The sequence below is a fragment of the Fistularia commersonii genome, chromosome 4 (genome assembly GCF_037954325.1).
Source record: "Fistularia commersonii isolate RoL2024-O1a breed Wild chromosome 4, RoL_Fcom_v1.0, whole genome shotgun sequence".
NCBI lineage: Eukaryota > Metazoa > Chordata > Actinopteri > Syngnathiformes > Fistulariidae > Fistularia > Fistularia commersonii.
In genome coordinates this window covers 10,675,142-10,691,697 of record NC_141287.1, presented here as the reverse complement: position 1 = coordinate 10,691,697, position 16,556 = coordinate 10,675,142, and the positions used below count along the sequence as shown (strand labels likewise).

Genomic DNA, 16,556 nt, shown 5'->3' with positions numbered 1-16,556 from the left:
GCATAATGTTGTGTAGCAAAATATGTAATTGTTTTCATTCAGTCACAAAGAAAGGGCTCAATATGTCTTTGTGCAGTTTCAATCATGTATATTGAAGATGAAAATGTAACTTGAAACCATTTTAACCGTGACATTTTTGTACCACAGAGTGCTTGAATGTTATATTGTTGTATAGATATAGTATCTTTAACACTGTAAAGATACTGTATTCTCTAAAGTAGTGGCTCATCTTTTAGTCAGTATTTGCAGTCCTTGGCATAAGAGTCACTGATATCCCAGCTGTCTGTTGCCTTATCTGGGTGTGAAGGGTGGCAACTCAAGGTTCTTTTCACTGTTATTCAGATGGAATGTCTGTTGATAGTTGTGCACAGACGGCAAAAAAGTAACAATTTTTTTTTTATGATGAGCATCAGGGAAACTCCTTTTTTTAACTTTCAGCAAGAAAAAAAAACATTATATACAATAGGTATATTATTGAGTTGAGGGCCTCTGATGATAGAAAAAAATGAGTATTTTATTTGGCAACATTTCTGACAACGGTGTGACCCTAACAGCAGAGCGGAACAGGTGTTGCCTTTAATAAAAGAATACAGAGTTGGGAAATGACACACCAGCAGAGTATTAAGGATAAAATAGTTGGAAAGTTGTGATGAAAAATATACAGCATTACATAACATGTCATCCTTGCAATATTCTTTACCCACATTACAATTTGGTTTGAAAGGATTAAGGTGTTTTGAATAGAAATGCAGGTGCGTGTTGTAAAGAATTACAAGCAGTCAGCTTTTAAATGTGGGCTGGGAGATCTCCTGGATCGGAGCATCATCCACCGCTTGCTCCGGCATATGTACTGTCATAGTACAGGCACGAATCCCACCAAGGGGCTCGAAGACACAAGTGACCTTGTCCCAGGCATCTTGTTCTGGGTCATATCGCTGCACAATGTTGACCATACATCTTTGGTCCCAAGAATAACCTCCAACCACATAGATCTTTCCGTTAAATACAGCTGAGCCAACATCACTTTGGCCTTGGGGCATGGGCGCCAACATCGTCCACTGGTCTGTCTCAGGACTGTAGCTTTCACAACTGAGGACGTCACCATAGCTGTTGCTTCCTTGGAAGTTATTTCCTCCCATGACAAAAAGTCTGTCTCCTACAGTGCACATGCAGTGCAATCCACGAAGTTCGGTCATGTCGGCCTTTTGACTCCACGTGTCAGAAAGAGGGTCATAACACCACAGCTCTCTATGGAAGACGTCATGTGTGATACCACCTGTTGGACAAAGCAGATAAGATTGTGTCCAGAGTCCAGATATTCATTTACACACATACATTTAAATACAATTGCATATTGACCCTGTTCTCCCCGTGTCTGTGCGGGTTTCCTCTGGGTTCTCCCGTTTCCTCCCACAGTCCAAAAACATACGGCAAGTTAATTTGAAGAAAATTGGGAAACTATGACCCGAATTAATGAGTGAATGATTGTCTGCCTGTATATGTGGCCCTGCCATTGACTGGCGACCAGTCCAGTGTGCACTCCGTCTCTTGTCCGATGTCAGCTGGGATAGACTCCAGCATCCCCGCAACCCTGAGTGCAGGATAAGCTGCAGACGATAGATAGATGGATGGATACATTGTGACCCTGGATTGAATTCTAACGAAAAAGCAAGTTTTTCCACTTCATTAGGTCCAACCCCATTATTTTAAATCCTTGTTTGACTATATGTACTGGTTAAATATACTGACTGTACATATTGTCAAGTGTACACGTGTTGTTCAAAGTAAAGCTTTTATCCTTGAGAGTGGAAAGAGCAATGCCAAATATACTGTATATCACTGTGGGTGAAAAGTTGTTTGAATTGCAGTCATATTTAGTGGTCAAAAGAGGTGGGACACCGGGAAACAGGGAGTATTTGTCCATATAATGCAATGTGTATTCACTCTGACACATATTTAATCAATTCTTAAAGATCTTGGGCCTGAACAGCATGGAGTCCATCATTTCTGAGAAAGCAAATTAAGAACTGAAGCCATTCCCCACAGGGAATCTATTTTTAATGTACGGCCTGACAATAGGAGATTGTTAAGGAAAATGTAAAAAAGGGCTGATGAGAGTTAAAATGTTATCACAGTTTTTCAGTTTGTGAATCTCCTGTTTGTGTGCACCAGATTGACCTGAGGCTGTTAACATCTGCCACCTTGTTGCTCCTAAAAAGGGCCATGACTGTTTGTGGAAGTGCCAGGCTGCAGGGTTTTATGACTCAGCTACAGATCCGTGTGGAAGCGATATCCATTTACTGGCACATGTACGGCCACTGACTAAACCAAAAGCATTTCTTTCTATAACATCATCACATTTTCACTTGTAAGAATGTGTTTGATTCATCTGTCATTGCCAATCCGTGCCTTTTGTGTGTGGATCTTCAGTGATGCAAGAAAATCATATAACGAGGCTGATTACTTTATATACTGGAGACATGTTAATCTTTAAACCCATGGTGAACCCATGTGGTGAGATAAGTAAACCAATGTAAGTGTAGTTGTGAGATGCAGCACTGCAGCTTGCAAGTTCCACAGATACGCTTAACTCTGAAGCGGGTCATAAGAACCTGGTACAGATAAAGAAGCTGATCAAGAGTTTTTCACCTCCGAAAAAGAATCCCATAATGGGTCAAAACGATGAAAAAAAGCACATCCTCCTCGATGTGTACACATGATGGTAACTCAGAGGACCAACAATTTAAAATATAGCTTTACATAGAATGCCTTCACACCAATTTGCAAAAAATTAATTTCCACTACAATAAATGTCTTCTCCTTATCACAGATAGACAACGCCTCACAGAAGACAAGCATAGTTTGTTCAGCTACATCATCGGCAATAGTCCCCTGCATCTATTTCAAAGGTTGGTCTGTATTTCTTGGAGCTTTTGATAACTGTCTTGGATGTCACTCACTGGGCAAGGTTTTATAGGATATGCTAATATTCTATATTAGTTAATTTCTAGTTTAAGTCGGACTGAAAAGAACAGTGACCTTATGGCTTCACTATTACTTTTGTGTTTGCTTTTGTATTTAAGTATTGCTTGGATGTATTTCTCTGCTAGTTCTTGGTCAATTAATTGATTTGGTTATGGTATTCATTATGTGATTATGACTGAATTTCAGCCATGAGAGCCTGCCGTAGGGGGGAAGTATTATGAGTTGTGAGAAAATAAAATATTAACATGATTATGCTTAGCTAACCATCAAACCACTTGTTCTGCCTTGTTCTTCATCTTAACAACATCTCTGTGAAACTCATCCATGACCTCAGCTGATGACACATGACCACCAAAGCATACATGGAACCCTCAGTGAAGTTATAAAGGCAACAACAACAACAACAAAAAAAAACCTTGCAATAAAAAAAAAATCTTGCAATAACCAATAAGCATGGGATAATATTTGGTCACGCTTGACCTTCAAAAGGACTCAGGTCTATTGGCCTCAAACTGAGACTCTCAAGGTTATTGATATTTTTTTCACATTTATAAAATATTTTTTTCATCATTTGCTGCTCTTATTTACAGTATATTTTTTCATCATTTTCTGACTGCAGCATCTGTTAAGTGTTTATGTTACATGTTTACATATATAGGCGCATACACATACACACACGTACACACACGTACACACACACACGTATATATGTATTTATATACATATATCTAACTTATATGTGAGAAAAGATAATATATTTTGGCTAAAGGTTACAGCAAAACGTTGGGTTGTCACAGGACAGGAATGAGACTCAAGCCTGAAATTTCAATGAAAAAAAAAGGGCCCGAACTGATTTCACTCGCCAAAATTATCACTGACACCACGTGATAGACCAGATCGTTTTATGTGACATCTCACACTTTATTGAAGTGTATCTATTTTAATCATTTTACTCATTACTGCTCTAATTATTTCCCTTCAGTTGTGAGCATATAAATGCACTATATGTTTGCATTTTCCAGTACACTGCTTGTAACAATGTCACAACTTAAATACTGGTGGGTGGATTGACACAAACTTTATGCTCCAGCCACAAAGAAATGTGTCAGTGACTTATTTATGTGGTTTTCAAAATGTCAGAGTGAAATGTGAAGCCTCCATTTTGGCTTCATGTGAGAAACCGATGTCCTTGCAGAAGTGCTGATTATCTATGATAAGCATGTTTAAACTTGCAGAGCAGGAAGTGGTTTGGAGTTCACTGTCCGATCAAGCTGTTGCTGGCTGTCATGTTTGATGTTCATCCTGCCAAATTGATGTCTGCACAACATGAAGTTGTTGCTCTTGAAATAATGACATTTAATGTGCCTTTTTTTACCACTAGTGTTTATCCCCCTGCTCGTTAAAGCCTATTGACTGTAAGGACACGCGACTGAAATTGTTGACAGCTCAAATTTTATACTGCAATCTTTTTTTAATGAACATATCATAATACACATCGGTTAATCATACTTCAGGAACTTGCTGCAAATATAACAGACAGCATCTGCACGTGTTTTGAGAAAGAATTGTTCACGGAAACCACAACTGCATCACATGTCAAAGGACACAGACTCTGAGAAGGCCATTCAAAATTATAACCAAAGATAGCAGCTGCAACAATTCTTATGCTGCAACTGTTATACTAGTCCACTATGCAAGGGACTCTGACATATCATGCGCTATATCATAGTTATACAAAAAAAATAGCAACTTCTTACTGAAGTGATACATTCCAAAGCTTTATTTTGTAATAAATGTAATTCCACATTGTTTAAAGTAATTCAGCTGTAATAGCAGCTGAATAGAAGTATTGTCACAAGAGGCATTGCCATAGCATTGATAATGTGTTTATCTCTGAAGATGAATATTCACGATGAATAGCCCTTGGCCAAAACTGGCTAGATAAAGTGACTCGTTGGAAAAAAAGCAAGCAAAAGCTCAGTAAAGATCAATAGACAATGACTATCTTGAGGCACTGTGTCTGTCACCAGACAAATATTGAAACGAGTAAACCCGGATTATTTCATTGATCACTATCATAATCGAAATCAAAGTTTTTGATTTTATTTCCGCTCAAATTTTAGGTTTTGGGAATTTCCCTTTATACAATTGATTCTATTGCCTGCGATCGATTTGGTGAGACATGGAAAGTTTTGTTGAGGAGTTACAAAAATATATACTGGTATGAGAACATATTTCACATGCTACAACGAACTTAGCACTAAATCTTTGGTTGTCAACTAGTCTCATAGCAACTTGAGGAAGTTTCACCTCTCTCCAAGAAGCTTCATCAGTCGTAACAGATTGTGGGGAGTTTCCAGTGTATAACCGCTAGGATCGGGGTTCGGGCACTGGTCTAGGTTGAATGTTAATGTTATGCTAATGACTGTGTCGCTTGGCAGCAATAGGTTGAATGGGGTTATGTTAATGCACCGTTTCTTTTAACAGATGGGGCCCCTCTCGGAAAACGAAGGAAGGGGCCTCCGACACAGTGTACAACTTGATGAGAATCTTGGGTGAGAGGTGAAAGGTGTTCAAGGAACTCCGCAAGTCCTGTCTCAAGCACAAGATTTGACAACTTAAGGCTGTGACCTGGATGACAAAGAGCCTTGAAAGATGCTCAGCAGTAGATGCTGACAGTTTGGCTTCTCCTCCTGTGTTTGGTCTTCCAGAAAAATGGATAATATAGCAAAATGCAGGTGTAAATGCAAAAAATATATCAGATTGGAGAAGACAAAAATTGATTTAATACAAACATTAATACTTCAATATTCTACAAACATTGTCCAAGGGAGTTTGTGGATTTAAGGTGTCCTCTCTACAGCATTGTTGTTTTTAAGTTGTAATTAACAACCATTAATTACAACTTAATAAGGCACACATACTTTGCCATCAACAAGTTATCAGTGTCGCTCGATCTAGCTTAAGTAGCTCAACTCCACCTTCCTATCTGTTAATCAAACCCAAATGGCAAAAAAAAAACCCTTCAGCTTTTAATGTATTACTCAAAAACAAATAAGAGTCTATATTCTCCCCCCCCCCTTTATAGCCAATCTTAAAAAAAATAATTAACTACTTTTCACTTTAGGTATTTAAAAAAAGGCCGGTCTACTGCATGCTTTTTATTTTTTAAAATTCTATCTTAACATTTCATTTTTAGTTCTCACGCAAATAACTGCCTTTGACATGGATTCTTATTCTATGGCATTCATAAACTAAAAGGATCATCAGTGATCTTGTTTGCTTTTTCTCTGCAGTTACTTCAAATAAGTATTAGTGATGCAAGTAAGTGAGCAAGTAATGAGTGACTGCCAAAACTCAGCAATATACAGTAGCAAAGGTAAAACCCAATATAAATGAACGTAAATACAGTGTCAAAAGTATTACCCGAGATATAGATTCTTTCCTTGTAAATGGTTCCAGCATGTCCATAGTGGGGCTCCGCCATTTTGGCTACAAATGTCCATTCATTTTTCCTTGGGTTGTAGCACTCAACAGTATCTGATGAAAGCGGCAAAGGAAGAGCACAAGTCAGCGTTGGGTGTGCAATTAGGTGCTTTCTTTATGGTTCAAGGAAGTTTATGGTTACAGCATTGTTGTTGCTGTAAGTTATGCTTGTCAGTTACAATGAAAGACCATGACCTAGATGACCAAGAAACCTCATTGACACATTACAAATACTATTTTTAGTCAAGGTAGTGACAATAATAGCGGTTCACCTATCTCTCCTGTGGCGTTTCTTCCACCAATAGCAAACAGTGTCCCATTCACTGCACTGGCATGGAAGAAAGTTCTCTTTTGGTTCAGTGAGGCAATTTGAAGCCAAACATTGAAGCGTGGGTCATACCGGTACGCGCTGTCTGTAGCCATCTTACCCTTGGTGTCATAAGCAGTCTGACCTGAAAACAAAAATACTTCATATTAACAGTCTAAATAAATATATAAACAAAATACTTAATTAAATATTATTGACAGGAGTCAACACGACATCGATTTGACTTTATTTTATGCAACTATTTTCTTTAAGTACATTTTCATGAATCTGTAGATATATTTAGTTAAAGTTGATATCTGAAGCTGCATGAGTTGCATTGCAAGGGTGTTCATGTCTTTCGTATGAAAAACAGTATAAAATCCGGATGTTTTTTCACAGAATTAAATGTGTAAAATGACATATTTTTAAATTGATATCGTTATGGTTATTTGCAGTTTTAGAGCTCAATTATAAGCATGCTGAAGATTTTGTAATCAGAGGCATGCGGAGTTGTGTTAAGTAATGGACTTCCCAAACATGTTTACCTCGGTATTTGAAACCTAATATCCGGCTTCAAATACCCATTGTTTTGGAGAAATGAAACTTTTTAAAAATGAAAATACTCTCATAAGATTCTGAAATCAATCTGTGCTCTGACCTCCAACAATGAAAAGGAAGCCATTCAGAATTGCCACACCATGCTGATAACATGGCACTGGCATGGGCCTCAATGCCGTCCAATGGCCCTTTTTGTCATCGTATGCTCTTAACTCCCGGCTCACCACCAGCTGCTGACGCATCACTCCGCCAAGCGCAAGAATGTGTGTGGCATCTGAACGAATTTGTGTTCGCTCAGTTTGCATGACAGGCTGCATAAAAGGCATCATTTGGTAGTTGCTGGCCTCTAGAAGAAGGTTCAGGGAGTCTGTCTCAGCCGTCATCAAGGAACTGCCTTCGTCATTCTGGGAGATCTGAATCAGCTCAGAGGGGCTCATCAGTGGGAAACGAATATTGCGCATCAGGGCATAAACAGAAGAGCATTTCGCAGGGTTATGTTCCAGCCATTTCTTTGCGATGTGGAAGAGCTCCATTTCAGATAAACCTTTTAAGGAGTTACTGGCCAGAGAATTAGCAATGGTGGTCTCTGAGAGCTGAAGATAGTGACCATCCTGCACCAACAATGAGAGGTTCTGTGTCACAAACTCACCTACGGATCAGACACAAAGAGGGGTCATCTGTATGTTCATTAAATACTTTTAAAAAGACATTGCTTTCATTTAAATAACAAATAGTTCCAGCAGTCACAAACATTGGGTACATAAGGCAAATGTGGTGTGTTTTGTGACTTCTCTCCTAGGTCATTTTACCATGGTTTACCAATATTTATCTTCTGCATGTCTCCCAGTAGCAACTCTGTGGTGATACGATCCACCTCAACACAGTTGTCTATGCTGATCTAAATAAAAGATCAATACAGAAGTTAAAACTGGATATTAGATAAAATGTACTTTTGACTTATATGTTGACTTACATAAGATATTAACAGTTATTATATTGCTCAAAACTGTATTTGAACACCTGTAATCATTTGAAATGTGGAAAATGTCAATGAAATAAATCCTCCTACCTCACTCATCAGAAGCTGATTACAGAAGCTCAGAACAGGCATCACTTGCAAAAAGTTTGCTGCCTCCAATACTTCTTGAAGATTTGCGATATCGATGCTAACTTTAGACGTGTAGATGAACTCTATCAATTTCTTTAAACCCAACTTAGTGACCCCATGTAGCTTGATCACTCTCATATGCTTCTCCCTCATATCTCCTGAGGAGATACAATGAGACAAAGATGAGAGGAAAATAAAAAGAAGGTCTTGTCAAAAGACTATTAATATTCAAACATATGAAAAAAAAAATCCCTTTGTCGCCCAATGTGAGGGTTACTGTATATTTTTCAAGCTTGGGTCCTCTACCAGATTGGTTGAGGATCCTGTGTAGCATCTTTGCTGGTCCCAGGGTTGTGCTCCTCTGGACAGAGATCTCAAAGGCTTCTTCCTGGAATCTGCAGGAGCCATTCTCCCTGCGCATGGGCTACTGCTCCAGGGGACCAAATCATTGCGCTGACAACTTTTGTCTTTTCCCCCCAAACATCTTCTCCCGCTTGCATTTGAGGCATGCTGTAGTATTTATTCAGCTTCTTTGTATTCTTTCTCCCCGATTTGATTGTCACTTGGGATCTCTACATCCCCCATGACGGCTGCCGTCTGCTGCTTGTCCACTCCCCACTATGTACAGTTGGTTCTCCATCACCGCTTTGTCCTTCTGGAACTGAAACTCCCACAGGATCTTGACTTGATGGTTCTGGATCATGTTTGAGGGTGTCTTCTACCTTGATCCCAGGACATGCCCATACTAGGTAAAGATGTTCCTATGAACAAATTGAGCTGCCTTTTTATTATATGGCTCCATGTATGCCTTCCCAGGGGCCCACTGGGCTGCTGCTGCTTGAGGCATTCTCCCAGAAGATCATAACTTGGGGGCATTTTCCTGATGTACCTCTGAAGGTTTGTTGTTTTTTCCTGGATACAGGCTTTTACACTCACTGGTCCAATTAATGTAATGCCCCGGGACACTTGACTAAGGGCAGTTACCTCCATGCAATGTAAGGAGCTTCCTTGTCTTGATAGTGGTTGCTTTGGTTTCTTTCAGTGGCAGGAACATTTCACAAGTAATCATCTTCCCTCTTCTGCAGTTGCCTTCCACAATATCCAATGACATCCCGATGTCATGTCTGTATATCCTGGTGAGGTGAATCAGAAGTTGATGTCACACTCATTCTTGGCATACAGTTTGATGTAATTCATGTCAAGGAGGTGGCCTATTGTTGTCCCACTTGGAAATCGGTATCTAAAGCCACTGGTGGTGATGATCTAGCTGGGGAGGGTTCAAACCTATGTGAATAAGCTGAGGGTCCTGGATCTCTTTGGTATATACCACCTTTTGAGTTGGCTTCTTGAGTTATCTTCCAGGCTTACATTGTGTCATCAACCTTGTAATCAGTCTAGCAGTGCTGGGGTCAAGGTGGAAGACATGTGCAAAGTTATCCCAGAACAACCAAGCCAATATTCTGTGATATTTCAAGTTATCAGCAGGACAGAAAGAGCATGAGAAGCTGGAGAACAGGCCTCAAAGAAGACGATGTGCAGGCTAAAGGCAAAAGTACTCCGGTAGTGATCGGGTCACTTGGAACTGTAGCCCCCAAGGTGGACTGCAGCAGAATCCAGGAAGAACATCTGACATCTATGTCCAGAAGAGCGCAATCCTTTGAAAAGCTGGGATCCTGTGCAGAATCCCCAAGCGCCCAGGCCCAAGTTTGGTAGGGTACCCAAGCTTGGAGAAAACACAACACCGCCAAGATGGGGCACAGATTTATATAAATGTATATCTATCTATCTCTATATGTATACAGTATACACATACAGTATAAAATGATCTTCTTCATGTGATGAGAGGGACGAACCTGTGAACATTGCCTTGAAGTAGTCACTACATGAAGCCATGACAACCCTGTGGACTGGAAAGGTTTCCTCGCTGTCCCCAGGAACCAGCGTGACATCACAAAATGTCTCCCTTGTTCGAAAGGAGTCAATGCCCTTTGTGAGAAAAAGTATGATTGTGTGTGGTATATTGGACTTTGGTAAATTGTTATTATTATAAAAGTCTAAACTGCCTATTCACTGTTGTTGTTGGATGGTAATGTTTTAGAGTTTGGAGCCTGTCCCAAGCCAAGATAAATACAGAAGAATACAAAATATTCATATTTTTTATGAAATTTATCAAACATTACTTGATCTCAATTCTACTTATAAATGTATACCTGCAATACACATGTTCCATGCTCAGTGCTACTCAACACTGTTGGTGGTGGTTGGTGAGAGCGTGGAGACTTTTCTGTTTTATCAGGATGTTCAAGTGAAGATCTCATTGGTGGGTCAGCCTGAGCTGGATCTGGTACTGGAACAGGACGGGGTACTGGATCACAGACAGGCGGAAGAGCTCTGTTGGCTATAAAATCTAAAAAGGAAAAAATACATAAAAAAAGCAACCGAATAAGAAAAAAGAATAAGGAATGAAAGAGGAGCAGATTTGTTAAGAGATCTGAAAACAAATTAAAAAATATATATAAAATTTTAGTTACAAAATTATAATATCTAACACTAGAACCCCATCGAAGGGAGGAGAAGAAGCAGTAAAAGCTGCATTAGAAAAATCACCAAGAAGCTTCTAGAGTAGCCCCTAGACTTTGGCTCATTAATTCATTCTCTATTATTTCATAAAAGGGTTGCAAGAGTGCTGGAGCCTATCCTGCTAACAATAAGCAAAAGGTACAGTATAGCATTTGGACCACTCAACAGTTAACGGCAAAGCCACATTAATACAACCAATACCTCTCTCATAAAATCTTCAATTTACCGAGGTACTCCGCTACAGGCATTAGCCTGTAGTGGGATGTAGATGTCCACAATTTGTATGATGTATATTGATGGCCATGCAGGAGGTTAATTGGAAAAAGTTGGAAAAATTGCCCTGAAAGAGTGAGTAAATGATTGCCTGTCTGTATATGTGGCCCTGCGATTGACTGGCAACCAGTCCGTCCTGACTCGTGCCCGATGACAGCTGGGATAGGCTCCAGTATCTCACACCACCCTGAGTGCAGGATAAGCAGCAGAAGATACATGGATGGATGGATTTATGAAGCAGTATAGAGCAAGTGGTATAGAATGAGTTAAAAAACATTAAAGAGAAATAATGAGCACACAAAAATTAAACTCACAGAAGTATTCAGACTTTTCTAATATGTTACAGTATCCAAGAATGTGATGAGAGAAAACAACATTGTCACTGTGGGGAATCTTACATGAGACCTTGATTGATCTTATAATTCATGCACAATTATTCTTTAAATTCTTCATATTTTTAAGAAAGAAAATAGGACACACCATATTCAGCAGGCCTGTTGGGTGGCGTTGGAGATCTGTCTTGCTGATGTGTAGGATTTCTAGAATGACGTCTACTGCCAAAGCCAGACAATCTCCGGCTCAGCCTTCGAGGCCAGGTGTCATCTCCACCCCTGCAGAGGAGGGGACGTTATACAGGGAAAAAACAAGTTTGGATTCCTCCACGCCAGACCTTAGACATCAACTCCTTCCGCGAACCCAAACTAAATGTACTCCTGAATGGGTTGTTGGTGTGAAAATGCTATTGGGTTTTTCTCTTGTCAGACTGTGATATATTTTTCAACTGTATTTTTCATTTCAATGCTTACACTGTTCACCTATTTACAGTATGTATTTTATGTATCTAAAGGGGAAGTGTCATAGTTTTCATCAAAAGGACCAGACCTTTTTCATTACTTATGTAAATTTCTAAAGCAGTTTAAAAATGGCATAAACAACTCTGTTGTACATCTGACTTTGTACCTAGTATTTCAGTTAATGTAATGACAGCCCTTGCACCCTAACCCATGAACACCTCGTTACGCAAGGAAAAAAATGTTACTTGTTGTTTAATCTATTTAAAGTAATCCACCTTACTGAGCTATTTATATTAACACATGTTCAAATTGTGTGCTACTTTGAGACAATATACAAGAGCAAAGTCAGATATCCTGGAAAGCAAAAGCAGCTTACTTCATTTCGTTAGCGTCTCTGGGTTGACCAGGGCCGGATCGCTGCTCAGCTTTCTGAAGTGAAATAAAATAACAGGTTGCAAAGATATATGGGAAAAAAAAATTAAAAACAGCAGAATCCATGTACAGTAGATTCTCTGTCTGACAGCTAATGGCAATTTTCAGCAACACCATGTTCCCATTTCACACCACCTGAGGCCTGTTGGTCAGAAATTTGTGATGAAAATCCCAGGTTTGGAGCTTCAGTACCATCTCATCCGGGATTACTGTATTTAAAGATGAACTGAAGTCCACAAAGAGCATCCTAACATAGGTGCTGGGATGCTACAAGTGGGACAGGGTTGTGCACGGTACTATCGAGATAGCATCGACTGGTTCCCCATTGTATGCCAACTGGTGGCCGTCCAGACCAGCAGGGATGGCATCCTTGATGTGCTTCAGGAGGATTCTTTCAAAGAACTTGGTAATTACCTAGATTATGGTGACAGAGCAATAGTCATGGAGGCAAGTGACAGCCAAAGTTTTAGGCACAGGCACAGCAGCGAAGGCTGTGAGGTCGACGGGGATTGTGGTCAGCTGCAGGGACAGATTCGAGATGTCAGGAACACTCCTGTCAGCTGATCTGCACATGATTTTAAGGCCTCACAGCAGTTTTGTTTGGAGTGATCCTCCACTGGGTGGAATTCACTTGGTGTAGCTGCAGGATCAGGGGTTGTTGTGGCTCCTTCACCGAGTGAAGATGAACAGTTTCTCTGCTGCCTGGTATGTTGAGAGTGCAAAGAAAGTGTTCGAGGTGTCGGAAAGGGTAGAATCACGGCCCTGATGCCTATCCAAACATCTTGCGGGTCACTGTTGGAAAAAAGTTTCTCATTGCTCTGCTTGTACTGTGTTTGCCCGGCTGAATTCACTTTTTAGTACTTTTTGGTTCCTTTTGTAAGCGAGCCTGTAACCTGAACTGAAGGCAGCATTCTGGACTTCGAGTAGAAGCCTCTCTGCACTGCTCATACAGCTTTTCTGGTTTGGAAAGACCCTAATGGTCTTTGTTGGTGGCACAGTATCAGTGCAGAACTGCACTAGTGTAGGACAGATGAGGTGTAGACCTCCAGTCCTGTAATGCTTGTGTAGCCACTTCAGTCTATAACTGCACTGTTCTGGTGTTTGGTCTGGTCCTACAGATCAGAGGTTTAAACAAAGTGATCAGCTCCATGGAAATGTGGTCAGACATATCCAGATACAGGGCTGTTACAGCCTTGTATGCTCCTGGGATGTTACAGTAACCCCTCTCCAGGATGTCATTGCCCTTGGTTGGGAAGTTTATGAGTTTGTGAAATTTAGGAGGAAGTGCATTTAGTTCCACATATTTAAAGCCCCCAGCCACAATCACAGCTGGATCAGCATTTATCTGACTGCTGATCCGGAAGTAAAGCCTAAATCCTTCACTGCTAACTTAGCATTAGCCTGTAGTGGAATGTAGATGGCCACAATTTGTATAATGCAAAATTGATGGCCAGCATTTTACTGTCAGCGACTCTACATGAGGGGAGCAGAACGTGCCACTGATGTTCGTAACGGTACACTTTGAGTTGTGATGTACAATGACAAACATCTGCCCCTGAGCTTAGCAGTGGCTGCAGTCTTGATGGCCTGGAATAGTTAGCGCCCCTCCAGCTCCCCAGCCGGATCTTAAACGTTGTTATCAAGCTAGGCATCTGTCACGATTGTCTTGTGGCTGACTATCCTGCGTGAGGTGATCCTGAATCTTGTCCACTTTTTTGGCGGTTACATGGCATCAATGAGGAAGAAACTGGAAAGAGCCAGCCTATGTGGACTAGCATGTAGCCTCGCCCAGATGTTATACCGCTTGCCCCAATTTTGTTTGCGGCGCCTCCTCTGTCTTCTAGGCCACAGAGGAGGTATGGCGAAAGGCTCGGCCGTCCACTGCATCACAGCTGGAATAAAATCTAGTAAATAAAGCTTCTTCTTCTGTCCTTCTGTGCTGGATCCAGGCTTTGCAAAGCCGGGCTGAATATTGAAGAGTAAATAAAACCTAACTCCAGAATGGGGCCTCAGGAATCATGAAAGACCCAACCACCCCTCGCATGGATGGTTTGCTCCTTTGCCTTATGCAAAACAATTGCGCTACAGAGGTCTTCCCCCTTAGGCTGTCGGGCTGATGAACAGCTAAGTCGTGGGCCTCCTCTTCACGTCTCTGTATTCTGATTCTAAATGGGTGTAACTGTTTTGGTATCTCTACATTTTCAAGCCTTTTGCCTAGATTTAGAATTTGCTCAACAACGTTCAGCAATGGTGCTGCCATTGATTTAACTAGAGGGGGGTGTCAGCTTTCTTTGCAATGAAATATAAAAATGACATTTTGAATAAAGTTATTATCCATCTTCTTTGTCAGATCATATACACAAGATGGTGTTTTGCGTGATGTCCTGTCTTTCCCCAAAATATTGATGAGAGACTTTCTTGTCAAATGTGAGATTTAAAGACAACATTTTTCCAAGGGGACGTGCTTGATTTATAGTGTGATGTATGATGCAATTGAATAGACACATGCTATTGAAATTCACACAGGTAAAAGTTTGCTACAAAATGACAAAAATAATAGCCATGCATGTAAACATAAATAGATAACAGCAACATAAACTTAACTGCTCAAACAAGATTGTCATAAATACCTTCAAAACGGGAAGTTACAGAACATACCTGTTTTTTGGAAAGCAAAACATAAATACTAACAACAACAAAAAGTAAAATAAAATTCCAATTAATTGAATATACAAATAACATACATGCTTCATGCTTTCATATGTGGGGTGTATATGAATGGATGGATCTCTTTTGCTCAATGGTATAACCTATTGCATCGTAAAATATCATTTTGTCTGACATCGGAAAATGTTTGCCAAGACCTTGAGCATGGAATAAGTAATATGGACAATGAGTGAATAACAAAAGGTTTTAAATGTATTGTATTTGTGTGACTTAGAACACAATTGAACAAATGTACTTTTTAAATGTGGGAAGAATAAAGAAGCAGATCATTAGTCTCTCTATTTAGTTACTCTTATACTTAATTGATGGCAAAGAACAGTGATGAAATGCTATGACAGTATCATCTGACGTAATGACATAATGGTAGTTACGAGAAAAAAAAAATTGCTTACAGTAGAAGGCAAAAAACTCAAATAGCATTTCCACACTTTGACTTTTTGATGGTTTTCCTATTTTGCCATATCATGTTTTCAGACACTTGTCAAATTCAGTTTCATTCAATCTGTACTACATGGACTCTGGTTTTGGAATTTTACATTATTAATTTAGCTTAACCATGATCCACACAGACAACTTGTATTTGGAAGAAAAAACTTTTTTTAATCATTTAACTTCAATTTTAGGCGACATGCATACAAGATTATGTTTTAATTTAAGTGGAAAATTGTGCCCCTGTAAATTTTGCTGCAAGTGGTGTGGCTTTGACCGATAGTAGGTCATTGATCTTTAGTTCGCTTTATCGAAATTCACATTGAAATTAACAGAGAAACCCAGTTCTTGACCGGTAATAATAAAAGCATAGACCAACTTACTATCATAAGTATGTACAACCTTATCTGCAAATGAGTGAAAAGTAAGACATAAATGATGTGTGATTTGTGTAAGCTCACATAGGGTTCAGATGATATATAAAAATACGTGAATTAAGTGTTTGTACTATCTTTGTCAGAAACGGTATTCAAAAGGCCAGCATAAAAGCTCATAGCCAAAGATAATGTGTGTCAGTGACTTACCTTAAGAAATGGTCCCCAACCCAGCAAAGAACTCTGAGCAGGAACAAAGAGTTAAATGGCAAGAGCTTGCTTTTGGAAAGTTTAAAATGTCTGAAGACTGTTTTTTTTTTTTCTCTCTAACCGTGGCCTCTGTCACTTCCTGTTTTATTTACTTTCTTCCCTTTCTTCTACCCTGCAAAGTATGCTACAAACATGAGGCTGTCCACAACATACTCAACAAAGCACAATGACAAGACAAAACTCTATTCTTCAGGGTAAAATCACAAACACAAACAGCTTAACATTAATAAATG

The 16,556-nt window shown here is 39.8% G+C and overlaps 1 protein-coding gene across 2 annotated transcripts; it reads right to left on the bottom strand.

The window, feature by feature from the left end:
• Nucleotides 1-532: 532 nt before the first annotated feature.
• On the bottom strand, nt 533-16,484 carry LOC147234667 (kelch-like protein 9). 2 transcript variants are annotated; one of them, XM_086145256.1, is made up of 11 exons: nt 16,264-16,484; nt 12,468-12,520; nt 11,778-11,908; nt 10,655-10,851; nt 10,298-10,430; nt 8,406-8,602; nt 8,156-8,234; nt 7,437-7,985; nt 6,744-6,923; nt 6,412-6,525; nt 534-1,276 (listed from the first exon to the last, which is right to left on the bottom strand). In XM_086145256.1, the coding sequence occupies exons 2-11, from the start codon at nt 12,470-12,472 to the stop codon at nt 780-782; spliced, it is 2,082 nt and encodes a 693-aa protein (XP_086001382.1). In that variant the 5' UTR covers nt 12,473-12,520; nt 16,264-16,484; the 3' UTR covers nt 534-779. The 2 variants fall into 2 exon arrangements, with proteins under 2 accessions (XP_086001381.1, XP_086001382.1); XM_086145255.1 differs by lacking the exon at nt 16,264-16,484 and having other exon boundaries at nt 533-1,276; nt 12,468-12,644.
• Between the last annotated feature and the right edge of the window lie 72 nt (nt 16,485-16,556).